The 26,794-nt window shown below is 49.5% G+C and overlaps 1 protein-coding gene across 2 annotated transcripts in view; it reads right to left on the bottom strand.

Moving 5' to 3' along the window:
* Positions 1 to 4,074: 4,074 nt before the first annotated feature.
* Positions 4,075 to 26,794, bottom strand: part of Ajap1 (adherens junctions associated protein 1) — a 114,696-nt gene continuing 91,976 nt past the window's right edge. For both annotated transcript variants that reach the window (XM_052715047.1, XM_052715045.1), the window contains exons 3-6: positions 17,648 to 17,735; positions 15,331 to 15,573; positions 13,426 to 13,556; positions 4,075 to 5,174 (exon numbers count right to left, since the gene is read on the bottom strand). In XM_052715047.1, coding sequence (XP_052571007.1) covers positions 13,484 to 13,556; positions 15,331 to 15,573; positions 17,648 to 17,735 — 404 coding nt within the window. In that variant the 3' untranslated portion in view covers positions 4,075 to 5,174; positions 13,426 to 13,483. The remainder of the gene's footprint in view (positions 5,175 to 13,425; positions 13,557 to 15,330; positions 15,574 to 17,647; positions 17,736 to 26,794) is intronic.

The raw sequence follows: 26,794 nt of genomic DNA, 5'->3' as shown, positions 1-26,794 counted from the left end.
TCCTAACCAGGCACAGCTCAGGTGCTTAACTGGCAACTGAAGTGAACAGTCCCCTAAAGGGTGATGTGAGTATATCTGTACCTCACTTCCATTTCTCATTTTTGTTTGTGATAATGGGATCACTCCTTTGGCAAAGTGCAAGCCAAGAGCTACGTTGGGCCTGTCAGTTCCAGGATATCATTGTATAGGCAAACCCCCTAGCTTGGGCTCCTTGGCCACATGGTGAGCTCTGTAGATGGGCCATTGAATGCTTGTTAGCTGAGATCTTTCTAGAATGATTTGAGGGCAGCAGCAGCAGCAGCCCACTCTTTGGTTGGGTGACAGGAAGGATGCCAACCCTCAATGGAGCCTTTCTCCACCACCTCCTGACATCAGAACACAAGCCAGAAACCCAGAAATGACAAGAAACCATATGCCACCTATGCTTTGTGCCTTGAAACCTGGTGGCATATTCTAGAATTCTACAGGATCCCCGAAGACTCCTGCGTAAGTCATATATGGCCTCAGCTCAGAGTGAAGCAAGAGCCCGCCTTCCTCCCAGGGGACACAGAAAGTGCATAGTGCGAAGCAGGAGGGTGCCAAGAGTTTGCTCCATTCACGTGGGCTAGCCATCTACACTGGAAACAAAACAATCAAAAAGCTGTACGACAGCAAATCGGCAAACTGCTCCAAACCGAGCACCATAAACAGACGTGAGTCATGACATGTTTTTGATTAACTGCTTACTTAAAAGCAGATGCTATGTGAGAAGGGTGGGTCTAAACACACTGGGCATTCGGAGGAGTCTGGGGAAGACAGCTGCCTTCTGGAACCAGCAGGGATAGTATCCTGATGCCTGGGGCTAAGTTTCTGACCCCAGGTCCCTTGCCAGCCCAGGTCAACCTCCTTAAATCTGGTTGACCTGATAGAGCAGTTGGAGCATGAAGAGGGGGCATAGGTAGAGATGGGCTTGGTGAGCAGGGCAAGTTTCCTGTCATAATGACAGTCCTCACTTGGCCCTGTGCTCTGTATTTCAGCTCTGCCCTCACTGGGATGAACAGGGGGAGGGGTGGAGAGTCTGATAGAGCCTTCTGTAATGATCATATTATCTCATACCTGCCTTTACATTGCATTTCTATCTGAGAAGTAAGAGGCTTTCCCATATCATCCAACCCTAGACCACCCCTCAGTAAGCAAGAGATAGTTCCCAGGAGGAAAAGGATGGAAGGAAGAGGTGTAACGCCCGTCATCTCCCCCTTCCCTCTTAATGCCCTGCTCCATGGCCCCTCCACTATTTATCTATTTGTTGATTACTGTGTTTGTTTCTGTGTTTACCCACAGCAGACCATAAAACCCACCCACAAGGACAGGACTATGTCCCTTTTACTTCCAGCCCTGTAGCCAACACAGTAGAAGATTGACAGACTAATGAGTGACAGTCAATCATGATGAGACACACCTCTATATGTGAGTGATATACTAAGGAATCCATAGGCTGAGATGAGAACAGTGCCGAGCATCAGGATTCCCAATGTCTTTCTGACTGGAGCCCATGGGTGCATCGGGGCTCACATGCGCCAAGCTTGCTCTAATAAAAAATGGCAATGGGCAACTGATGGGACAAAGAAAATGTGGATACTGGTGCTGGTTGGCATAAATGACAGTGAACCTCCAGCCTCAATGTGGAAATGCTGTGGTCTAGCCTCAGCCCTGTCTCCCCATCTTGCCCCTCAAGAGTTTCAGAAGATGCTAGACCATCTGGGAGAAGGGAAATGATGATCGCCCCCACATCTGTCTCTTCTCTCCATCTTTCCATGTCTCTCTCTTCTCTGTGTGTATCATGTCTCTGTGTTTCTGTCTGTCTCAGTGAGTCTCAGTCTCTGTCTCTTTCTCCCTACTCCATCTATTCTGGAGAGCCAAAATAGAGACTTTAACAGATCACTCACTTTGTAATTAGGCTGATGAGCTGGGCATGTTCACACAGGATGGCCTGGAGACAGACACTGAAGATGGATGCCGACAGGGAGGGTGCTGCCAGAGACCACAGTGGTCCTGGGAGGTATTTGGGATGCTTGAGTACTTAAGAAGGCAAGGTTGATATTAACAGTAAAGGCAACTTCCTAAGACCAAGAGCAGAGAGTTGGTAAGGTCTCCAAGGAATGATGGAGGAGTTGGAGGTGACAGAAGACTACCCAGACCAAAGATGGAAACAGAGGACCAGAAACCCACAGGAGGAACCCAGAGCCTCTACTTTTCCTGCGAGGAAGCTGACCCACCTGCCTTGGCTGTCCATGTGCCCTTGGGTGTCCATATGTGGGAAGCAGCCCTTGGGGTGGAGTGGTATCACACACCTAGGTTTGTCTCAGACCTATCTCAGAAAGGTGAGCCCAAGAGAAGATCCGAAGGCTTCCTTAGCTGTGCTGAGAAATCTCACCAGTCATACTTACCGTTTAAAAACAAAAGTAACCACTTGCCTATTTGAGCGACACCAAATAGATACCAAAGGTGTAGAGATTAGAAGTGAGTGGGCCTAGAGATGGGTTCAACTGCCCATCCAGTAAGATGGCTTTCAAGAGCCAATGCTAATTACTTCAAAATCTGTGGTGAGGATCAAGCGAACAGTCACATTCAGCAGAGGGACTGCTGACTTGGAAGCCTGTGGCCATGTGAAGCCAAAGGGGTACAACTCAAGTGGATATATGTTCAGGGACATCACCACCGATATCACCCTCCTTGGATACCTTGGTAAGGACAACAGCTGAAGCAAACAGACAGACCCATTCTTGGAGGGAAGTATCAGCTAGTGGACCCAATTCTAGAGGTAAAGGGCAGAAGGGGAATCGCTCACACTTGACCACCAGGCCCACTACAAAGTGATGCTGCCATCCCTCCTCTTACCTTGTTCACCTGGGGCCAAGGAAAGTGCAGAGCTCACCTCTGATGAGAGAGCTTGAGGACAATGGGAGGTACAGAGAAAGATGTACATCTCAGAGGCGTGGAGGAGAGTCCTGGGAACCTGGAGTTGTAACATGGCAATGTCACAGTGGCATATGTTTGCATTGTCTTGGGAACATTGTCTTGTCTTGGGACACAGGTACCAAAACAGAAACAAAATCCAGAAGAACCATCTTCCAAATTTTTGAGCAACGTCCTAGATAGAGATCTCAACATGTCTGAATTGTAAAAGCGCCATCCCCCTTCACCATCAGACTCGGCTTTCACGTGCCCAGGGGGGATATGGAAGCTAATTTCATCAAACTCATGTCATGTCAGGTTGTTCCCAGAGGGCAGAGTCCCTGGAAAGAAGCAAAACTTTGGCCACTTAGACATAAGCAAGGGCAAGAGAGGCTGTCTGTCTGGCCTTCGATCTTTCAGCCTTGTCTGTTGACTCTCTCTCCATTTTTTCACTCATTCTCCTGCTGGTGATGTGGAGCCATGCAGAGCGGACACATCCTTGGGAGATTCCCCAACACCTGACCCAGCCTCTGCTAGGTGTGCCATAGGAACATCAGATGTGGGGCTGTGAGATGGCTCAGCTGCTCAGGGCACTGGCTGCTCCTCCAGAGGAGCAAATTTGGTTCCCAGCATCCTCGGGGAAGCTCACAACCATATGAACTCCAATTCCAGGGGGTCTAGCAGCCTGACACCCATGGCCACTGTGTGCACATGTTACACTTATAAAAGCAAGACACCGCTATGGGCGAAGAGTGTGGAGCAGGTTCACAGGCTCCTCCCAGCACCTGCTGCTGACAGAGTCTAGGGAACAGGGAGATTAGCTGAGCTGCCTCCAGTGGAGATGGCAGTTATTCCAAACAAGGGAGGACGCTGGGGATTTGCTATGAGGCTTCAGTCTAGGACCCAACAGAAGCCCCAAAGTAACATCTTCATAAGAAAACACATCACCAGGTCCTCAGTTTCCCCTAACTTCCTGGTCACACCTGGACCTGAGGAAAAACACAGTACCACTGTGGGAAGGACACAGTCTGTACCAGAACATAGCCAACAGGGATCACCTGGGCTGGGCACACACAGAACCTTGGGGTTTTGATCCCTCCTGGGCTCCTGAGTGCTGCCCTCACATAAGCACACACTGGGTATGGATATATTCCTTTAATTATGGAACTGGAAAATTTCTTTAATTCAGTCTATGCTTGTATAACACAAATGTTCGAGAATCCACCACCCACCCAACCTGGTGCTCAGGCTCACTCGTTGGCAGTCAGCTACGTGAACGCATGTGGCTGTTAGCATCTTCAGACAGTTAAATGAAGAAATATAGCACTGATCATGTGTGTGAATACATATAGAGAAAACCACAGCATTCTTAATTCTGGCCCAAGGTGATAAGTCACACACTGAGTGCCATTCGGCAGGTATCTGACAGATGAAGGATGTCATGTAAGGGCCTCCTCATCTGGGTTGAGACTGTCTCCCTGGATGAATGGCGATGAAATATACCAGGTCACCTGTGGAACTGCTTCTCCAATATATGCGTATAAATGCTTGTGTGTTTGTGTGTGTGGGTGTGTGTGTGTGTGTGTGTGTGTGTGTGCAGCGTGTGATGTGAGTTGCCCAAGTACAAAACACGAGTTTATTCTGTTCATACTAAGCATGTTAAATAAATCAAATTTTGTAACTATAACACAATTTTTTTTAAAAAGGAACATTGAAGATCTTCAAAAATTGCTACAGTACAAAAAAGGTGTGTGTGTCTGTGTGTTGGTATTTATATATTTATATATGTATATTAACCAGAAATAGTGACTCTACCGGAAGTGATCCCCCACCCCTGTCCTCTGTAAGATTTCTCCGCGTGGTTCGCTGGGCTCGGCTCCGGCCGAGCTTCCGGGTCATTACATGGCACATAGTGGTATTATTGGCACAGGTTCAGAATCGTGGTGCGAGTCCCAGGCGTCGGGAGCTGTCTCCTGTCCTTCTGCTTGCTTTCTCTGCTGTCTCTAGTCGCTTCTTGCATTTCTTCTTTCTGCTCTCCGAAGAAAACTCTGGGAGAAGGGAGCGCCCCTAGGCACGAGCAATTTTACAAAAATAGATTTGGCCTTGGGTGTCCTGCTCTGCTGAGTTTCCCACGGGCAACAGAAGCGGCAGGTGCGGGACCCTCTCCTTAGATAGTTTAGTTTTAGGTTTTATAATTTTTTGTTTTGTTGTTTTGTTTGTACAAGTTCACCAACGGAATCCTGTGGAGGAAGGAGAGAAGTGATTTAATGGCAGCAGGCCCTAGGGCACAAGGAGGCTTCCTGCCCACACAAAGCCCACACACATCCACTCTGGTCACCAAGGATTGGTGGGGCCATGAGGAAGGGCTCAGCCCCCTGTTCAGAGCCTCCCAGGAAGGGCTGGGCCTGAGACAGGACAGAAAGACACAGGAAATCTGGGAGGCATGAGCAGGGAAAAGAGCCCCTCCCCCAGACATCTGAGTGAAGCCTCTCACCCGCAAATTTCCAACTGTTAGGGCCTTCCCCATTTCCTCTGGAGCCAATCTGTCACCCCACTGTCAAAGAAGGAAACGGATGCAGAGAATGGGTGGGGTCTTTGTTTGAGAGGCCCACACCCATGCTCCTGTGGGTGTCCTAATGTCTTCTGAGCACTCTTTTACTGTCAACCCTCAGTCTTAAGCCTATATTCAAATATCTTTAACAAAACTCCCAATTTGGCTTAGGAAACCAGCCAGTCCTGAAATTCTTTTCAGTGTTAAAGCCATAAATTCTGCTTCGGTCTGGGTTGAGCTCAGGAGTGCTCAAGCTGCTGAGGGTGGCGATGTGGAGCTGTCCCCTGGCCTCTGAGAGGTCCATCTCCTCCATTAACTCATATGGAACCCAGCATCCCAACCATGCACGTCACTGGCTAGTATGCCAACCTGTGTTCTTCCTCTCTCCCTCTCCAACCCATAGAGGGAGGGGCTTTGCTTGCTACACCTGCAATGCAGGGAGGAACCCACGGGCTCCCTTTCCATCACTACCAGCTGCAGGCTCACTCGGACCAAGACCCAGGACAGACTTCTGGATCGATCAGCAAAGCCAACCTGAGTCTTCCCAAGAGAGAGAGAAAGGGAGTCTGGGAAAGCCAGCGGCTGCAACATTCTCCAGCAGCCTGGCCACGAAAGGACACCCAGACCCGGTGAGTGGAAGCCCAGTCTTCCAGCAAGAGAGTCCAGTGATGGGCATGCCCCTGGGCATGAGGATGCATCACGTCACAGCCATGGGCGATTCTGTTCAGTGCTGTATGAGTTGTGGGGTGATGTGTGGGGGCCTCCACTGCCACTCAATGCTCTCAGTGGAAACACTCCACAATTACAGGCCACGTAGACCCTCAAGCAGGGAGGGAAGTTCCTCCACACCTGTGGATAACACAAGTCAAGAAGCAGGGCCCCAGCGATCCTTAGATGAAGGTGGCAGAAGGGCGAGACTTGAATGCTGGTGTTGCCCCACAGTCACCAGGCCCAGCAAATGGCCAGATTAGAAGATCCATCACAGTGTGTTCAGAACCTTTCAGAAACATACGACCCTGTGCCTTCTCTGGAGACCTGGAAGCAAGCTGGTTTTTAAGAGTCCCCCACAGTTGCAGTCAGGGTGGTGATGGGACCCAGCTCCCCCAGAGGGCCCCAGTGTGACATCCTTCCTTCCGTCTCAATGGTGATGGGCTTTGAACACTGAGGTTTCCAGGAGGCACATGCAGGTTTTGTCTTGGAGCTATGGGCAGGGCTGGAAGGCCTGCTCCTGCTCAGTTCAGGACCCATGTTTGTACCCAGAGCCTCGACTCATCTTTCCAGTGAGGTGGAGAAGAGAATTGAAGGTGCGGCTCCTTCCCTGTGGCCCAGAATGGACAACAGAGGCTCTGAATACCCCCTCCAACTTGCTTTCTGTTGGAGGGGGTATTCAAACAAACCCCCATTTGGCAGCTCTATGAAGCCTAAGTTGAAGAATCCACTGTGCCTCTGTGGGGATGTCCACCTACTGTGGACCTCAGGTGATCTTGCATAAAGAAATGGGACATCAAGTCAGATCAGCCCTAGGCTCCTGTTGATGGGCCCTCCTCCAGCTATGTCCCTACCCAACCCCCATGCTCAGGGATCAAGCATTTCAAACAGAGACATGCACTTTACTGCAGAGAGCAAGAGCCAGCTTGTGCACCTGTTTTCATTTGAACATCTTTGAAGTTAAAACACGGTACTGTGTGAAACCACTAACACGCGTGACCCAGGACGTGCATTTGAACAGGCAGAGGGTGGGTGTGGCTAGTGCGTGTGCATTTGTGCACATTAGGGATGCCAATGTTCAGAGGGACGTTTTAGTGGGGACAGTGACACAGCGAATGCCACCGAACCACACACTGAAGAAAAGTTAAGGGGCTGGGGAGACAGCTGGGTGAGTGGAGGGCCTGCTGTGCCCGTGTGAAGACCTGGGCTTAGATCCACAGGATCCACATACAAGATAGGCATGGCAGTGCGGGTCCGCACCCCACCCCCCAACCCCGTGCTGGGGACACAGAGACAGGAGGATCCCTGGGTCTTACTGGCCAGCCAGTCTAGCAGAAGTGGTGAGCTTCGGGGTCAGTGATGGACTCTGTCTCAAAAAACATGGCAGATATTGATAGAGGAGGACACCCAACATTGACCTCTGGCCTCCACACATAAGCACATACCCATAGAAACACATAGCCAACAATAACACACACACACACACACACACACACACACACACACACACACACACACACACACACAGGCATGTACTCACACACAAAGACAGAAACAGAGAGACAGAGAACAGAGAAAGGTAGAGAAACAGAAAGGTTAGAATAGCATTTATTAGTTCTATTTTCTGCAATTAAATGTAATTTTTAATGGGTTCACTAAAGGCAGGGCTTGATGACTTCACACCTGGCAGTAGTGGCCTAGGTCAGTGTAATATGAGTGACTGAGATTTCTGTCCCTATTCTGATTGTTGATTACTTGTTTGTTTGTTTATTTGAGACAGGGTCTCTCTATGCAGCCTAGTCTGGGCTTCCACTTGCAATCTTCCTGCCTCCGTGTCCCGAGTGCTGGGATCCCGAGCCGCACTAACAAAGCTGGCTTCTGGTGACTGGTTACTGGCTTCCATCTCAGGGTTGTTCTAAGTCCCAGGGCTGCCCCGACTTCATGAGAAAGGCTCCTGTGGAGGTGGGGTTCTGGTCCCCGACCCTGGACTTAAACAGACAAAGCAAGGCTGGAGCGACAGCCCCGCCCCCTCCCTGCCAGCCTTCTCCCAGACACTCCCAAGAGGAACCTTTATCCTAGGTTTCCATGCTGGCTCCTCCCACCTTCCCTGACTCAGTTGCTCCTCCACCACACTCCCCCCTCCTCCTCTCAAATTCACAGCGGTACACAGGTCTCAAATTGCTAATCTCAGCTGACCTCTCTCTTCTATTCAGACATGCCCTCAATTTCTATCTGTCTTGTTCCCCAGGTATAAGAGAGTCTCCTGGGATTTTCAGTCCAGCAAGCATGGCATGTCCCAGGCAACAGGACATTCCCTGACTACAGGTCTTCAGTGAGGGCCACTTCAGGCTCCCTTAGATTCCTGCTCTGCATCTACATGGACTGGTACCCAACTCTGAAGAAAGCTAAGAGGTAGACAAGACTCAGTAGCCCATTCTGGGTCACCAACATGGGTCTTTCTTGACTTAAAACCCACTCCCAGGACAGCTGGAAGGTAGAGGCTAGTGACAGGGACTGTCCCCTGGCAAGTGATCATGTGGAACCACACAGGGAGGAATGTGGAGCCACAGAAGGAGGAGTCTGTGGCAAGCCTCTGGACACTTGTCTGCTGGGAGAAAAGAGAGAGACCGAGCCACTGATGGCTCTGACTGAGTCTGCCCTTGTAACAGCAGTCCTGGATTCTTGCAGAGAGCAGAAGAGGTTCCAGGCAAGGGCAGGGCACCATCCTAGCCTCAGGCCAGGGAAGACAGAGATGGGAGGCTGCTACCTCCCTGCAGGCCTGCCTGAGCGCTCAGCCCTGCTGTTCTCTAGTTCTGGCCTGTAGTGAGGACCAGCACCTCCAGCTGCAGAGGCTCAGTGCAGGAGGCTCTTGGTCCTGAGCTGGAGAACGACCAGGAGCCCAGGCCATGGGGAAGGCCACCACCCAGCAGGAGGTGGGACTGGACCCCACAGGGAACAGGGAGAGACAGGAAAGCTGGGTGCTGTAAGGCAATCTTACAGATAAATTCTGGGGTACATTCTGCCCCCTGCTGCCTGGAAGGAGATTGGGCAGCGGGTATCCTGGGCTCATGGACTTGATGCTAACTAAGTAAGACTCTGCTTTGAAAACAGAGACAGCAGGGCAGGCTAGTCCCTGGTGCCACAGTTCCTGTGCCCCCATGTTTTCTTTGTGCTGGATATCAGCAAGCACAGCTTCTAGAAGGTTCTCTGTGCTTCCTTTGAGTTAGGAGAGCTTTGTATTCTGAGTATGATGTGTGTGTGTGTGTGTGTGTGTGTGTGTGTGTGTGTGTGTGTGTGTGTGCATGTTCCAGCTTGTGCACAGGCATGTAGATGCCAGGGATTGACATCAAGTGCTGTTTTCAATTACCTTCCATCTTGAGACAAGGTGTCTCAAGGAACCCATCGCACACAGACTGCTTGGCTGTGTCTGGCTCTTTTGTTTTTGTTTTTTGTTTTTGGTTTTGGTTTTTTGGTTTTTTGAGACAAGGTTTCTCTGTGTAGTTTTGGTGCCTGTCCTGGAACTCAATCTGTAGACCAAGCTGGCCTCAAACTTACAGAGATCCGCCTGGCTTTGCCTCTCAAGTGCTGGGGTTAAAGGTGTGCCCCACCACCACCCAGCATGTGTCTGGCTTTTTATATGTGTGTTAGGGATGGGAAAGCAGATTACCCAATGAGCCATCTCCCCAGCCCCTGAGATGTGTTTCATTTTGTTTTGTGGGAGGGCTCAGCACTTCCCATTTTTTATCGATCATGTGATTTAATTGGTTTGAGAATATTAATAGTGATGTATCTCTTGTTTGCTCCAGATGCAATAGTCTTTATGGTTTGCGAGGCATGGTTCAGAAGGAAGCAGCTTTGGCAAGTAGGACAAACCTAACTACATGTAATGGGGTTCTCTGAAGTTCAGCCATCCTCTGTGGGGAAAAATATGACAGGAAATGAGCCATGAGCCAACGGCAGGTGAGCCTCTGAGGTCCCCTCTGTGGGAGCCAGAGTACAGGAAGCCAGCATCATCTGGTTTCACCCAGAGCTGTCTGTGCCCACCACGAGGTGGGATGAGACAAGGACTGGCCGAAGAAGGGAAGCAGGCTCTTGTCTGCCGTGAGCCCCAGGTTTCCCCAAGAGCCCATCTGCAGGGAAGAGACATGGCCACAGTTAGCTGCCACTTGTGCACACCTATTCCTGTAAGGAGACAAGATTATGTTGGGGTAAGGGACTGCTGCACGGGACCAGCAAGACCATTCAGAGGGTAAAAGAGCTTGCCTCAAAAGCCAAGGACCTGAGTTCAGTCCCAGAACACACTGTGGAAAGAGAGAACCAACTGGGAAGTTGTTTTGATGTCCAACTGTGCACTATATTCATGCCCATGCATCTCTCTCTCTCTCTCTCTCTCTCTCTCTCTCTCTCTCTCTCTCTCTCTCTCACACACACACACACACACACACACACAGATAAAACAAATTCTTTTAAAGAAATTACTACGTCACCAATAAAAGCTTCTAAAAGTCTTAAAGGCTCTACAAGAGATAAATATCTCCATTGACTATTAAACCTTAATTAAATGTTTTTCTATTAATTGCTATTTATTTAAGGGACAACAAGTACCCGTGTAAATCTGAGAGATCTCTCCAGCCGGTCTCTGCTTGCTGATCGTGCCCAGGCGTTAATTACAAGACCCAGGCGATGCTTAGAATCCGAAGGCTTTCATCCCAGTGAGTGATGAATAGCTCGCCCGGCACAGGGCGATGGGATCTTTAAGCATTTATCAGAGACTAATGAGACTCTTTGCACAGCTCTACTGGTTCTGGTCTACTGAAAGTCACTGGAGGTGACGCACGGCAGCCATGGTGGCAGAGTTCATCCGTTTTGCAAGGAGATGCAACGCCTAGTTCTACTCAATCCAGAGGGTCCCCAGGATGCACACGGGGGCAGTAGTGGTCTGGAAACAGGTAGTCTCATGTAGATAGGGGTGACTCTCAAGTAGCTCCTGGGGCACCTACATCTTACACCCCACCCAAGATCAGTGTACTGGGATACCTAATCAAAACAGTGGGAACTTGATCGCTCCAGGGAGAAGAGAATGCCATAGGAAAGACAAAAGGGTTTTTTGGAACCGAGGAACAAGTAAAACCATATATCCTGCCACCTAAGTTCTGTATTCTTGTAAATGTCCATGCTGCAGCTCCCTGCAGAAGGCTTCAGAGCTCAGGTCCTTGAGCACTTGGGACTGGTCATCCTGCAGCTCCACTCTACCCTCAGCCTGCCTACAGCTTCGGGCTGGCCTCAGGTGAGCAGAGGAACTTGGCATAGAGAAAGGCATGGTCTCAGACCCTGCAAGGGGTTTTCAAAGCAGAACCATCTGTAGAGTAGGTAATGTGATACCCTGGAACCAGACAACCTCGGATGATTGGCTTCACCACTGACAACCTAGAGCATCTTGGTCAAGTTGTCTGCCTTTCCTCAGCCTCAGTTTCCCTCTTTGTAGATGGGCTTGCTGGGGGAGTGAATGCACTGCTGTATGTAAAAAGTGGCCATCTATACGACAAAGTTGCCCCAAGAGCAGAAGACACGCGGTCTACGGGCCTTTAGCTCTCCTGGGAACTGTCAGCTGAGTTGGCCGGTTCATCATCTCCATGTCAATGAACTGCGGCTTAACACATTTTTTTTCTCGTTTTTGTTTTGTTTTTAATTGATACAGGATCTGACTCTGAGTTTTTCTTCAAACTCTCAGTGACTCCCCTGCCTCAGACTCCTGACTGCTTGGCATTAATTACAGGCATTAGCCATCATGCCCACCTTTAATGACCTTCTAAAGCTGTAACAGAGATGTGGTGCCTATCCTACCCTGGGGTCTGCCAAGCTTTACCAGGCAACTGGGGCCTCCACTGCTCCCCAACGCTAGCTGAGCTGGCACATCCAAGAGGGATGTCCACAGCCTTAATGGAATGAGCTGCATTGGCAGGCCGCGGCTCCGTGCTCTGAGGGTGTGCCAGGCTCTGTGCCCTGCCTGCTAGAAGGCCGTGCTTGCCACGCAGGCTCCGTGAAAGCCTCTGCAGGAGGCTCGTTTCCAGTTTAATCTAATTACTTTTTCTTGCCCGTTGGCGGAACATGTTGGCTTTGGGACAGAGACTGAGGGTTGGAGATTTGATTTGGACCAATCTTGCGATTCATTAGTGCTGGGATTAAGAACTGACCGATTCCTTCCCATGCTGGCCTCAGCTTGCTCCTTGCTTCCTGCTGGAAAGGGCTGGGTATGGAACCCTGGAGCCATGTCCAGCCCTCAGCCTTCTGCCCTTTTTATTCAATCCCCATGCAGAAGGTGAGCAATGAGTAAGAGGAAAATATTTGCGGAATCTGTCTCCTATCTAAGAAACAGGGTTGCCATCTCATGGAAAATGATTGGATGCCTTTTTAAGGGTGATGTAGACTGGCTCACTCTACTGTGACACTGGGCAAAAGGAAGGTCCCCAGCAAGCCTGGAATCACAAAGGAAAGGATGTCAAACCCGCACCACCCATGGGCTGTGCCTGCAGCATGTGTAAGTGGGGTGTGTGGGCTGCGCTGCTCCTGGGAGAAGCACTCACTCCCCACCCCTTAGGCCACTGTTCATAGACTCAGTACAGAAGCCATTTAATGTTAGCATTCGAGTTAATACCATCCAAAGCAAGCTGAATGTTCCCAGGCAGCAGAGCGTGAAGAATTCATCCTGTTTGGGTGCCAGTCTCCAGCTTCAAATTAGTAGATGTCTCAACTCTTCACTTTCTTTCTTTATCATGTTATTTCTTATCTCTTATTTTCATATTTCAAGACTGCATTTTAATTCTGCTCCTGCCCCACTCCCTCCCGGCATGATTGTGTGCTGAGGGTGTGATCCCTGTCTGCTTAGCTGCTGCCCTGGTGGCTTCCTGCTGAGGGAAGGGAATGTTGTACCCAGAGCTTGTTTCTGAAGGTAATTTCAGCTCACAGTTCTGCACAGGGAGGGCATGGCCCTGAGATGGTGCTGTTGCTGTTGCAAGGAGATCCTGGGAGCGCCTCTCTCCCTGAGAAGTCTAACTGTTGGTCTAATAGATGTGCTGAGAGACCCATGGTCCAGTAGCCACACAGGGCATGTATAGAGAAACCCACTGCTTAGAGAGGGGCTCCTGATCATCCCAAAGCAGAGGTAAGGGGAGAAGGTGGGGGGAAGGGAGATAAAGAGGGCAGAGGGCACTCTGCCTCAGGGAGATACATACCATGAAACAGACACATGGCGTCTGCCCCGCCCCCAGGAGGTAAAAAGCCTTCGGCCAGTCAGCAGGAGATTTCAAACCATTTCTCAGACACAAAGGCCACAGGGATGAGATGCCGATCTGCAGATGAGGATCTGTGGAAAGCAGAGAAGAAGGCTTTGTGCCACGTGAGCTGTGTGAGCCCGCACATGCAGGCAAGCTGATCAGCCTGCAGGGGGAGTGGTTCTCTGAGATGGGTCTTTACCAACCTCTAGATAGAACTGTCTCTCAGGCCCACCAGCAGAGAGGCTGATGGATGCAGGGTTGAGGGACTCAGGTGGGAAGGCTGGTCATCCTTCACACTTGTGCCATTTGCAGATGCTGTCTTCGGGATGAGCCCAGAACCAGTGTCTGGGCTTCCATAGGCGAGACTGGATGCACAGTATTGCACATGATAGAAAGGACAAAGCCTAGCTCCTAAAATGCCCCCTTCACATTTTGTCATTGAAGCCAGGTTACTGTGATGGTTAGCTTTAATTACCCATTTGACAGCCTAGAATCACCTGGGAAGAGAGTCTCACTGAGGGATTTTATAGACCAGGTTGGCCTGTGAGGCTGTCTGTGTGTGTGTGTGTGGGGGGGGGGTATCTTGATTGTTAATTGATGTGGGGGATTGAGACCACCATGAGTGGCACCATTCCCTAGGTAGGGGATCCTGAACTGTATAGAAGTGAAGGAAACAAGCAAGCAGGTGGGCATGCATTTACTTCTCTCTGCCCTAGACTGGCTGCTTTAAGCTCCTGCCACTGTGAGTTCCCTTCTATGATGGACTGAAACCTGGAATCACAAGCTGAATAAACTCCTCTCTACTCCAAACTGTGTTTTGTCAAGGTATTTTATTACAGCAACAGAAATGAAGCAGGCAACTACCACTTCCCAGCCCAGTGGCAGACACCAGAGTGTTATCCTTCCTGGCTCCATATCAGGATATGAGAGTAGCAGCTACTCCACCCTCTACAGGTGGACATGGGCATGGTACACCTGCTCACTGTAGCCAGCGGCGGCACAGGAGCATATGAACTGTGGTTACTCTGGTGGCCAGAAGAGCTGGAACTCCGAGCCCACTTCTGCTTATAGGTAAAGCAGCAAACAGGATGGAAGGCACAGGGTGACCTAGAGCTGACCTTCCAGCCACGGTCCCAGGAGACCCTCTTATCTCAGCTGCTGACTGAGAGGGGGAGGAGCCTTCAAGGCATATGAGCAGCCTGCCAACTGCCTCATTTCTTTCTTCTCGTTTTTTCTAATTCACAAATGATGCACGGGTGCATAGTCACTTAAAAAATAGCTTATTGATATTTTAATTTAATGCTGGACAAACCTTGTGCAGCTGACTCAGGGGTTTCTTAACCATTCCCAGGGATGGCTGGAGAAGTGTGTCTTCTTTGAGGGATCACCCATGAATAATAAAAGAGCATTTAATAAGGGACTGCAGCCTGGAGTCTGCTTGGTATTTGCTGTTTTTCTGAGCTGGCTGCTGACATTTTGTTGACAGAGTCCAAGAGACACCGACTGTGGGAGGGACCTGTCATAATTTGCTGATGCTCCAGAGGGCAGTGAGTACTTGGCTAGCTTTGAACCCTGAGACTGGGGGGTTGGGGGAGCAGACATTCAGCCTCCAGGTGTCGTAGTGAGGGTCTGGGAATGCGTCTTGGTCACCGCCTTGTGGTCTGGGATACGTTTTTCCCCATGGCTGCTGTTATGCCTCCCGGGGTGACTAATACCTATTGGCTCTACTTCACTGCTATTGTTTTGACAAATCAGCTGTCTTCACGCGCTGGGCCCCTGAAAGATCTACAGAGTGACCAGACAAGAGGACGGTGCCTGGTTCAACCACACAGAGCCTTGGAGACCGGGTCACACGGAGCTCACCGGTTTCCATTGAATGTGGACTTGTATTCCCCTGTCGAGTGCAGCGTCTCATCGGCGTACACGGGCACGGATGCCCTGACACACTCATGGGAACACTGCAGCGTCTCGTTATAGGCCGTGAAGATGTCCACGCTGCTGGGCACCCGGGCCGGGGTGAAGTCTGTTAAGTTCTGGCAGCTTTCCTCCTGCTGGTTCATCTTCCGCTGGTGGCTGTTCCTCCGAGTGTGCCCGCTTGGGGCACAGCTAGCAGAGAGACAGAGAGGTTTGAGTAGGGTGGGCAGGTGCTGGAGCAATGTGCAGACCTCTCCCACACACCCATGCGAAGCCTTCACTGCTAGGCATCATTTATATTACATAGTAATTCTCGGCCTCTTCAGAAAGATCAACCACAATCAAGTAATCAGCTCCTTTTTTTTTTCAAATATAAAATCTGAATTTTAAATGTGGCCATTATCACAAGAGAGCTTGGAGGTGAGTGGTGAGGGTATGGGACCTTGTTTGCCTGAAGAATGTCAGCTAGACTGAGGGGGCTGACTCAGTTTCCCTCCAATGCCTTAATGGGATGCAAAGGTTGATAGTGTTCACTGCAAGAGGGCCTGGGGAGGCAGGAGGGGTCCTCCGTGGATAGCCTGGTGGGAGGCTGTTTTGCTGTTGGATGAACTGTTGAGAGGGAGCCCCAGCAGTTACCTCATCCAGAACACGTCTACAAACTGGAAACTGACTTGAGTTCATCCTTGCCAGGGTCTGACAAAGAAATGTTCTCATGCCCCTTGTGTTTCCTCCACACTCCTGACTGCTCTGTCTGTGAGGGCTTCCAGTGCCGTGGAAGATGAACTGGGGACCCCACTCTCATCTGTGAAGGAATGCCATGTGCAGTGCAGGGTATCATTAAAACAAGGTGTCCTATTTTCTGTGGATCTCACTTTACTCCTTGCCTCTTCCCCAAGGTGGGGGTGGGGAGTGTGTGTGGGGGGGTCTGATGGCTACTGAAAGTGAGCATGAGGCAGAAGGTCCCTCAGCAGAAGATGCTGAGCCCTGCTGACCCTCCTTAGCCACCCTTGGCTGCCCTCTCAGAGGGGGAGGTGGCCTGTCACAGAAGGGGGTCACAATCCTCTTCTCCTCCTGAGATGGTCATGAGGCTGCACTGCCCCACACACGCGTGGACCTGTGGCCCCTCCACCCCACCCTCTGCTCTAGAAGCTTGGCGGGAGCTACTTTACTATCCATGTGTCCTGGATCCACCAGAAACCCACCCACCTATCAGGTGTGAGGCTCGTAGAATGGGGTTTGTCTTGGGCTGTCCCCCGCTTGCTACCTACCTTTGGCTCTCCCGTTTCTGGGTTTGTCCTGTTGCTGGGACCCTACTTGTCATTCACACTTATCGGGGAACCGTGGGGCACACTGCTCCACCGGTGAGCTTGAGCATTCCTTGATGCTCACAAGCAACAGACACCTTTCAAGCAGCTCCAGGTAGATCCGCATTTCGGGTGCCGTGGGCAGCAAGGAACCCTAGCAGCCCCCTCAGTTTCTTGGGCTCTGTTGGATGCACACGCCCAACAAGGCTAGCCTCAAAGCAGGCCACTTTACAGGAGGGAACAGGGAAGGGCGGCCACCTGCAGCAAGGCAACCACCTGGTGTGAGAGCAGAGAATGGCTGCTCAAGGAGAAGGAGATGAGGAGGCTGGCTGGTGCGCTGCCTGGACCTCAGAGGAGGGCAGGGGTCCGGGAGGGGTCTGAGCACGCTGCTGCTGTTTCTGCCTTTCAGAGGTATGGCATGGACTGCACCCTGGTGGGCAACATACACAGGTACATATGGGGCCAGACAGAGCTGGGTGACCAAAGAAACATACATCCTGGGACACTGTGTCATGAATGTTGGGCTTGCCACCTCTTGCACAGGAGCCATGCTGAGGGCTACACTAGAGAGTGGACCAAGCTGAAGCCAGTGGTGGCCAAAGTGCCTGTGGCTGTAGTCACCTGGGACCTCCTACTTCAGTGGGAGTGCAGCCTGTAGGCTGCCATTCAGAACAGAATGTCTTATTTGAAATAGGGTCTTCTGTGTCACAGGCTGTGTAACTGAGGAGGACCTTGAACTTCTGATCCTCTTGCCTCTACTTCCTGAGTGCTGGAGTTAGAGGCACAGGCCAGCACACTCAGTATATGAAGAGCTGGGATGGAAGCCAGGGTTTTACACAAGCTGGACAAACATTCTGCCAGCAGAGTTTAGAATTCCAGCTCCTAGGCACAGTCTTTAAAAGTTGGGGCTCTCTATGCAGACCTCCCTGGGTACCCCAAAGCCCACCAATCCCAGGCCTTACCAATTTTTTAAGACAAGAGTTGTGATGAGTGCAGCGATGACCATGATGAGGGAGACGGTGATGGTGATGATCTGATGTACAGCCAGACCTGGAGGGGAGGAGACAGAGGCCAAGGTCAGCACGTGGGAGGGGCCTGGACTGGAGCCGGCAGGGGCAGAATGAAGGAAGAGGGGCAGATGGGTGCTTAGGTTTGAAGCACCAAGGCTGTTATCACCTGGGTCCAGAAAGAGAGTCTCCAGCCCTGATCTCTTCTTTCCCACTCTCAGCGTCCCATGGGCAGCTGTGCCCTCAACCTGCTGCTTTTATCTGAATTCAAGTAACTCTGCTGAGATTCCCAAGCCCCAACCCCTTCTCCTTGCCTGGCACAAATGTTCTGTGTCTCAATTCTGGAGACATGAGCATCGGAGAGGGACTGGTCCAGCCCACCTAGGACTTCTAGAAGAAGATAGGCCCCCCAACTGCAGACCCTGAAGGCACTCTCCCCAAGGTTGTCTCTTGTCTCTAGAACCCTCCCTATCATTCACTGCCTGCAAAGTTAGTTCCTACCACTGAAAGACCAAGGGCAGGGAAGGGTGAGGCTTCTGTCACCTGGCCTTGTAACACTGTCCCTCTCCCCAGCGAAGAACGACAGTGGACAGCACCATGGTGTTGATAGAATGGGGATAGACGGGCAGGGCCACTTCTGCAGCAGGATAGCCAGAGCCTAACAGTCATTTGCTGGCCCTGCAGATGCCCAAGGTTAGGATTTCTCTGTCATCCCCCTCCAGTGCTCCCAACCAGTGATGTAGGGCAGAGAAAAGGTAATAGCTCCCACCTCTGGTTTCACCCTAGGCCACATTCCTTCTGGGCCTCATTTGTCACAGTCTTCCTGGGACATGGAAACAAAGAGTGTCCCCAGCTGACTCTACTGGCCAGCCAGAGTGGTCTGCAAGGTACACAGCCCCCAGTGTTAGTAAACATGGGACCTGAAAAGAAGACCAAGGCAGCTTGGGGACCCTAAAGGGGAAAGCATCGTCCTCCAAGGGATGATGTCTTTGGGACTTCCAGGCCCTGTCCTGTACCAATTGGGTACCCGGCACCCAATTCTAATACCCACTCTCCAGACTCCAGCTTGGCACATCTGATGTCTGGGGTGTTAGGGCATATGTTCCCGTGTGGCAGGCTGCAGTGTTCAGAGGTTGTTGGCAGCCTCCCAGAGACCATCGCACAAGCAGATGTTCCTTCCCTGCTAAATGTGATCATCAAGGGAGACTATTTCATGAATGATTCCAAGTTGGCAAGGCCAGAACACATGTCCCGACTCCCCCCTGCCCCCCCCAACATCTTCTGTGGCGAGGTGCCATTTTCACGAAGGATTCCCATTCCAGTCCACAGGAAGAGCATCACTAAGAAACAGTGGAGCTGACACAAGAGTGTGACGGCCACCCTCCATTTTTATCTGTTGACTCAAGAGCCACTGTGGGGTGTTTTTCCCTCTGTGATGCACGGTGCTGGTAGTGGCCATCTTAGCCATTGTGGCTGCCCTCAGGAAACAGCAGTTCAACACCACTTGCTTTGACGTTGTAGCTCTCACTGCTCATTTTGGCCTGTGGCTTCCCATACACCTGTGCTCAGTTTGGGGCACTTGCTTTAGACCTCTGGGTGAATATCCTACTCCTCCAAGACCACTATTCAGCTTGCCAGTGGGGTTAAAGCCAAGCTATCCTGCAGAAGCCATCTTCAAGCTGACCAACAGGAGTCTCTGCTCACTGGGGTCTAAGAACCACCAGAGATCTTGCAAGCAGGAGAAAAGTTGAAACGGATGGGCAGTTTAATGGAGAACCATAGAAAGAGTGCTGCTTGCTCACTCATGACAGTATCCTGTCATGCTGTATCCACAGATTCCCCTAGCATGGTCAAGAGGTAGCTATGTCATTCTGAAGAACATGCTGATCCTGTGCCTGTGCGTACAGCAAGAAGGAGGAAGAAGCTGATGGTAAAGACAGTGATGATGGTGATGATTACAGTAGCTACGGCGGCAGTGATTATGATGGCGGTGGTGGTGAGGACGACTATCAGAGTGACGGTGATGATGTTCATAGTGACAATATGCTGCTGCGGCTAGTAATGATGGCAATGATGATTTTGGTGACGGTGATAATAATGTGGATGGTGATAATGGGGAGAGAGGTGATAGGTGGTGAAGATGAGGGTGGTGGTGATGGTGATGGTGGTGGTGATGGTGATGATGGTGGTGGTGATGGTGATGATGGTCGTGGTGATGGTGATGGTGGTGGTGATGGTGATGATGGTAGTGGTGATGGTGATGGTGATGGTGGTGGTGATGGTGATGATGGTAGTGGTGATGGTGATGGTGGTGGTGATGGTGATGGTGATGATGGTAGTGGTGATGGTAGTGGTGATGGTGATGATGGTGGTGGTGATGATGGCAGTGGTGACATGAGGAGGGCCCTGGTCACAGGGACTGTAGTCTATGTGAGAAGGGTGATGATGGCAATCCTGATGAGGATGCTAGTGTGATGTTGATGATGATATATACATTTAGATTTTGGGGATGGTGATGACAGTCACAACTGTCATTGGCATGACTCAAATTCTATTCATTACCATCATTATCAGCATCATCCTATCCCAGTCATCAACATCATGATCGTCATTGCTGCTAGTATCACAGTAACAATGGTGACATGAAGAGGATGGTGCTGACCGTGATGGTGACAGAGATGATCACAGACACACACTCAACAAGTAGCAGTGTGCTGTTCTCCCATGTAGTCCTGGCAGCACCTCTTAATGGTAGTTAAGAGTAATAGACTCTACAGTTACTAGTTACAGAAGGCAAAATCACCCAGGGAATCTGTGCACATTCCTCAGATCATGTAGGACCTGCTGGCTCCAACACCAATTGCACTGTACAACCCTGGGCAGCCTTGGTTAATCTAAGTATTGTCTTGATCTACTTTCTCCCTGCTTCTCTCCACTTGAAAGCCTGGGAGAAAACAAGCTCATACTCCCGTGCGGGCAGATGCTCACACCACACCACCTCTTCTGTGGGAAGGCTCTGTGGACACTATTCCAGGCCAACGCCACAGGCCTTCCCGCCACCTCTTGACATGCCACATCCTAATTCCCATGTCAAAAGCTATATTGCTCCTTGTGGTGAATGTGCCACATTCTAGGTCAAGGCTGGAGAACTCAGTGGCTGGATGCATGGCAGATTTAGAAAGAGGCAGCAAGCAGAGGCAAGTGAAAGCAGCAGCAGCAGCAGCAGCAGCAGCAGCAGCAGCAGCAGCAGCAGCAGCAGCAGGGCTGGCTCACCAGGAACCTTGAGGGGCAAAGGGAATCCCTCACAGAGACAACAGACTCTGCTGTCCACTTTCAACTATCTGCAGGATCAGAGGAGACACAGGGTGCCCCTCAACTCTGACCTCTTCTCTTATTCCTGAGAGAATCTTTTCACTGAGCTATCTGCAGATGCCTGAGCTCACAGAGGAGAAGAGGTGCATGAACAGAGGCATCGTCCATATTGAATTGCTCACTACCTTCCCTGCAGGTGAGAATGGAAAACTACCAAGTCTACTCTTCTGATAGGGGAAAGAAATAGAGGCCTAGAGAGGGAAATGGTTGACTCAGGAGACTCTCCTCAGTGATGACTTTGAATGAAGAATACCAACCTTTGGCTATGGTCCTTGTAAGTTTTTGAACCCTTTCAAAAGGGCTCAAATCATCACCATCTGAGCATCTGTGTCTACCCCATGCACACACACAACCTTGCCCAGAACCGTACAACAGTAGTTACATGTCATATTGCTATATTTATTACTAAGAAGTAATAAATGAGGAAAACAGGAACAAAGGTGCACCAGTTAGGTTTTCATCAACTTGACATAAACTAGAGTCACTTGGGATGAGAAACCTTAGCTGAGGAATTGCCTCCATTGAACTGGCCTGTGGGCAAGTCTGGGGGTTCATTTCTTGATTAATAACCATGCTTGGCCAGGTGGCTCTGGGTATGTAAGAAAGCAAAGTGAACAAGCCACAGGGAGCAAGCCAGTAAGCAGTGTTCCTTCATGACCTCTGCTTGAGTTCCTGCCTTGACTTCCCTTCATGATGGGATACAAGCTGTTTTGATGAAATAAACTCTCCTCCCCAAGTTGCTTTTGGTCATGGTGTTTTGTCACAGCAATAGAAACCCAAACTAAGACAAGGGTCAAAGCTTAGTGCACATAAAAATTTTTTTTGAGAATTTCACACATATGTTCTTTATTTACATAACTTCCACCTCTCCCTTTCCCCAACTCCCAAGTTCCCCTTTCTTCTCAAATTCACGACTTCTTCTAATATTATTATTATAGACACATATCAGCAAACCAGCCTACTGAGCCATTTCAGTATGTCTCATATGTACATGTGTTTCGAGCTGACCACTTGGGATTGGATAACCTATTGGGGGAGGGGGCACTGTCCCTGGAGAAGCCTGACTATCCCTCTCTCAGGAGCCTTTGATTACCTGTAGTTCTTAATCTAGGGGTGAGCCCTTGTGAAATTCTGCCTAACACCTTGGCCTGTTGACTGAGGATGTCATCATGCTGGCATCCATACTGTTGAGATTACATGGGTGTAATCGGTCATGTCCAGAAGACACTGTCTCACTCCTGGCCTCCTGCTTCAGAAGCAAGAGCTATGAGAAGAGCCTATAGACCCCACAGTTATGAGGGCTGAACAGAGACTGGTCCAAATAATACTTGTGGGAAGCAGTTAGGATTATGGGATATCTGTACACATGCCTCACTCTTTCCTCCCATTGGAAGGCTGTCTACCAAGAAGAGAGTAGAGCCACCTGGGAAGTTATATGATGTTTACAGAATCTGTCATTTTTGACCTGATGTTCCTCAGATGCCAGGAGGAATTGTTCACTCATCATCTGAAGCTACTCATTTTCAGACGGAGCTAATATAGGCGAATCTTTTTTCACAAGATAAAATTAAGAAATACTTTAGGCTTTGTAGAAAGTGTAGTATGTATAGTCAGCTTGTATTATATATTAGTATATTATTATTTTATTACATTATAATAATATTAATATTATTTTAATATTTATTGGTTTATTATTATGCATAGTCATGTGCAGTCAGCTTGCATCACTGCATTAAATATTGGAGGTAGCCAACTTTATAAAGAGAAAAGGTTTCTTCAGCTCACAGTTTTGGAGGTTCAAGGATGTGGTACCCGAATCAACCTGGTTCTAGTAACAGCTCCATCACATTCTGATGGATAGTAATAGTTAGAGAATATACATGAGTTAAATAGTTACAGAGATCCAGGTGAAGAGAGAGTGAGAAGTATGTAGACTCTTGGATCTCACAGTTCCACCTGAGGGCATGTAGCCAGTATTCTAAGCACCTCCCCTTAGACCTCAGTTCTTGAAGGCCCCAGCACTTTACATTCTATCATGCTGGGATCAAGTTTCCAGTTGCAATGGACTCTTGCAGCCACTTAGGCTACACCCCAAATATATCAGCCTCTGTACCTTGCTATGGATATCGTTCTGTATAAATAAAACACTGATTGGCCAGTGGCCAGGCAGGAAGTATAGGCAGGACAAGGAGAGAGGAGAATTCTGGGAAGTGGAAGGCTGAGTGAGAGACACTGTCAGCCGCCACCATGATAAGCAGCATGTAAAGATGCTGGTAAGTCACGAGCCACGTGGCAAGGTATAGATTTATAGAAATGGGTTAATTTAAGATATAAGAACAGTTAGTAAGAAGCCTGCCACGGCCATACAGTTTGTAAGCAATATAAGTCTCTGTGTTTACTTGTTTGGGTCTGAGTGCTGTGGGACTGGTGGGTGACAGAGATTTGTCCTGACTGTGGGTCAGGCAGGAAAACTCTAGCTACAGTACCTGGCTCTGCCACCAAGGTACAAAACCCACCATACAGATGAGGTGCAAAAAATAGCTGTAACTGTTTTCAACAAAATTTTATTTATAAAAACAAACAAGTGCCATATTCAGACCATGGATGACATTTTTCAGAATTCTCACTGAGGTAAGTAGCCAAAGGGGGTTTTATTTGTAGCCTTAATGAAAGTATTTTTCTGTTTTGAATGACTAAAGTTGAGGCTCCCACTGTAAACCTGGGGTTCAAAAGACTAGAATCATCCCTTTCCCTCACGAAATGGTCATTGTCATCACAGATTTTCACTGGCCTCTGTCTAGATGATTTACAGAGAGCCACGGTCCTCTGCCCAGCAGCAGCACTCACTATGCTGGATTGGGTCTGCCCCCCGTGCAGCAGTTTGACAGTAGGCCACTTTGCATAATGGGTCTCTAGAGAACTCAGCTTGATGGGATTCTTGATTTTTGAAAATCAAAGCTCACAGAGAAATTGACTGATTTAATCCCTTCAGTGGCACTCAGAAATATTTCAGCCGTGCGTCTGTCTGTCTCAATTGTCTCCATTCACACTGAAAAGAACCCGCATCTTGTGGGTGAGGATGGCCAGATCACAGGGATGGCACGGCTCCATCACTACAGAACTCGCTTTGCAAGCATGAGGACTTAGAATCCACACACAAAGGCTGGGCCTGGTGCAGCGTGGTGAATTCCCAGTGCAGGGAAAGCAGAAACCAGAGGATCCTTAAGCCTTGCTGGCCACCCATTACAGCCCAGTCAGTGAGCTCCAAGACAGTGAGAGAGTTGTCTCAAAGGAGGTGGATGGCATTCCTGAGGATGACCCCCAAGACTGTCCTGTCCTCTATATACATATCCATCTGTGCATGCGTGTGAATACGCAAGTGTATACACGTCTATAAATAAAAAAATGAACATTAAAAACCTTAAAGGAGACTACCCAGGTCCTTTAGGAATGTGTCACATTGGTCTCTGGAAAGGATTCTGCCTGCTGTGTGGATGTCAAATTCTCAGGTAGAAATCCCCCAATCCCTTTTTCTTACCAGTGTCTCTCAACACTCCTACCTTGAATCAGTTCCCTCTGGCTAAGTCTCTGGCGGCCCTTAAATAACACATGCGGGGACATCTGCCCCATAAACCCACTGACCCTGTACAAAGCAATCCTTGAGCTGTCCCCACTCCAGCTGTCAGGCGGGCTGTGATCAGCTTGACAATAACGTTCCCTCAAAGAAATATGCATTCCCCAGATGAAGTTTTAAAAAGCTATGAACTTTCCTCCACTTTCAAGGTCAATATTGAGTTGCGTCTTGTAACTCTTTGAATTTGGATGTGGCCCTGGAGTCTGGAAGCATGCAGTGTGGGAATGCATGCTTCCCTGTCCTGACAGGTGTTATTGTCCCTGCTAATTTAGGGGCTCTTTCTGCTCCTGGTAATTGCCACTGTGTACTAATGTGCTAGGAATCAGCTGCCATGCAGATAATGAAAAATTATACCCAGAATAATGGATGGGGACAGATGGATTACCAAGCTCCACATCAATCAATAGGGCTTTTATGGTTATATTTGTGGTGGTTTGTAATAAGATCTGGCCCTGAAGATTGATGGGGAAGTTGGTAATCCATCTCTGGGTCTGAACGAGGTCTTATTAGAAGAAGCTGAATCAAACACGGGCCATTGTCTGCAGCAAAAACAAACCCATCATGGCTTCTCTTCTAGCATGGGAGGGGTGAGCATTGCATTTGGCTGTCAAGCTTGGATGAAGACAAGAGCGATGGCCTTGGAATTTGCCAAGGCAAATGGATGACATTTCTGTGCTTAGAGTAGCTCATTTGACAGTGCAGGGGCCTTGTGTATCCATGTTATGTGAGCAAAGGCCCGGTGGCCACTGGGAGCAAGCAAGGCTGTCTTGCAGGGGCCAGTTTGACAGGTAGAAGGTTACATGGGAAATCCAAATGTGCCAGTTCTTGGGTGTTCACAGGAAAACAAGACCACTGGCTTTGACAGCAGAAACGCAGAGAACAACTCTGTGAAGCCTTCTGAGGGGTGAGTGTGTCCATCTGGGTCATTCTGACAAACACAGCAAACAGCATGTATGCAGAGAGATTCTTGGGGAGAGATGTGAGGGAACTGGCTTATGAGGTTATTGGGGCCAAGAAATCCCACCATCTGCCCATAGTAAGCAGGAGAGCCAGCACATCCATTGTGCTGTTCTGTCCCAGGCCAAAGGCCTAAAACTGGAACTCATGATGAGAACTTCAGTTCAAGACCCAAAGTTTGAGTATCAGACGTGGATGAATGGGTGTCAGAGTCCAGAGGTCCAAGGACTTAAGAAGTCTAACACACAAGGGCAGAAGGAGATGGATGCGGCTCTTCCCTAGCCTTTCTGGTCCATCAGCACTCTCAGCTGATTAGCAGATGGCTGTACACAACGGTGAAAGAAGATTTGGGCTCTCTCTACTGATATGAACACTGATGTTTTCCAGAACTAACAAGAAATATTGATGCACACTTCCTCTGGTCTAGTTGACACACAGAATTCACCATCACTTTAAGTGACAGTCTGGTTCAAAGTGCTTCAAGTCAAGAAGATGTAAGTAGGCTCCATTCACAAGAAGGGTCTTCAGCTTAGGACAGGGTCACACTTGAGAGACAGAACCCACCAAGGGAAGGACTCTGCTACCTCACTGGTTTCAGCTTCATCACAGCAGCTCAGTGAAGGGGGTCCTCTGAGAGCCACCTCAAAGGATCTCAGCTCCACACGGTGCAGAGACTGATAGACAACATTTATTGTTATCTTGATACACATTTCATTGTGACAACTGGGGCAGAGGGTGGTGGTTCCATTGGGGCACAGTAAGCAGAGGCCAGAGAGACTGTTAACCATCCCACAGAATACAACTTCACGGCTTAAGGAAGAGGGGACCAACCTGACAGGACTGGAGTTCCAAGGCCGAGAAGACATGGGTTGGATGGTAGCAATGTCCTTTAACCACAGGTGTGTGGCCTCAAAATGTGATCTCTCTGGTCACCCCCCTCCCCCATTTATAATCCTCCCTCCAGGCTCTGCCTTACTGGTGACACAGTGGCCTGGGGGAGGGACAAGAGATGACATTCACATGGTGGTGACAGAACTAATCGTTGTTCCAGGGCAGTTAATTCATGCTCAGCTTGCTATGGCACCAAGGGGGTTGGGTAGAATTCAAGGATATTAAGTCTGTATCATGCAATTTGGGGG

Source organism: Peromyscus californicus, unplaced genomic scaffold (genome assembly GCF_007827085.1).
Source record: "Peromyscus californicus insignis strain IS unplaced genomic scaffold, ASM782708v3 Scaffold_5__1_contigs__length_169319896, whole genome shotgun sequence".
Classification (NCBI taxonomy): domain Eukaryota; kingdom Metazoa; phylum Chordata; class Mammalia; order Rodentia; family Cricetidae; genus Peromyscus; species Peromyscus californicus.
Note: the sequence above shows the minus strand (reverse complement) of the source record. Positions and strands in the feature narration are given on the sequence as shown.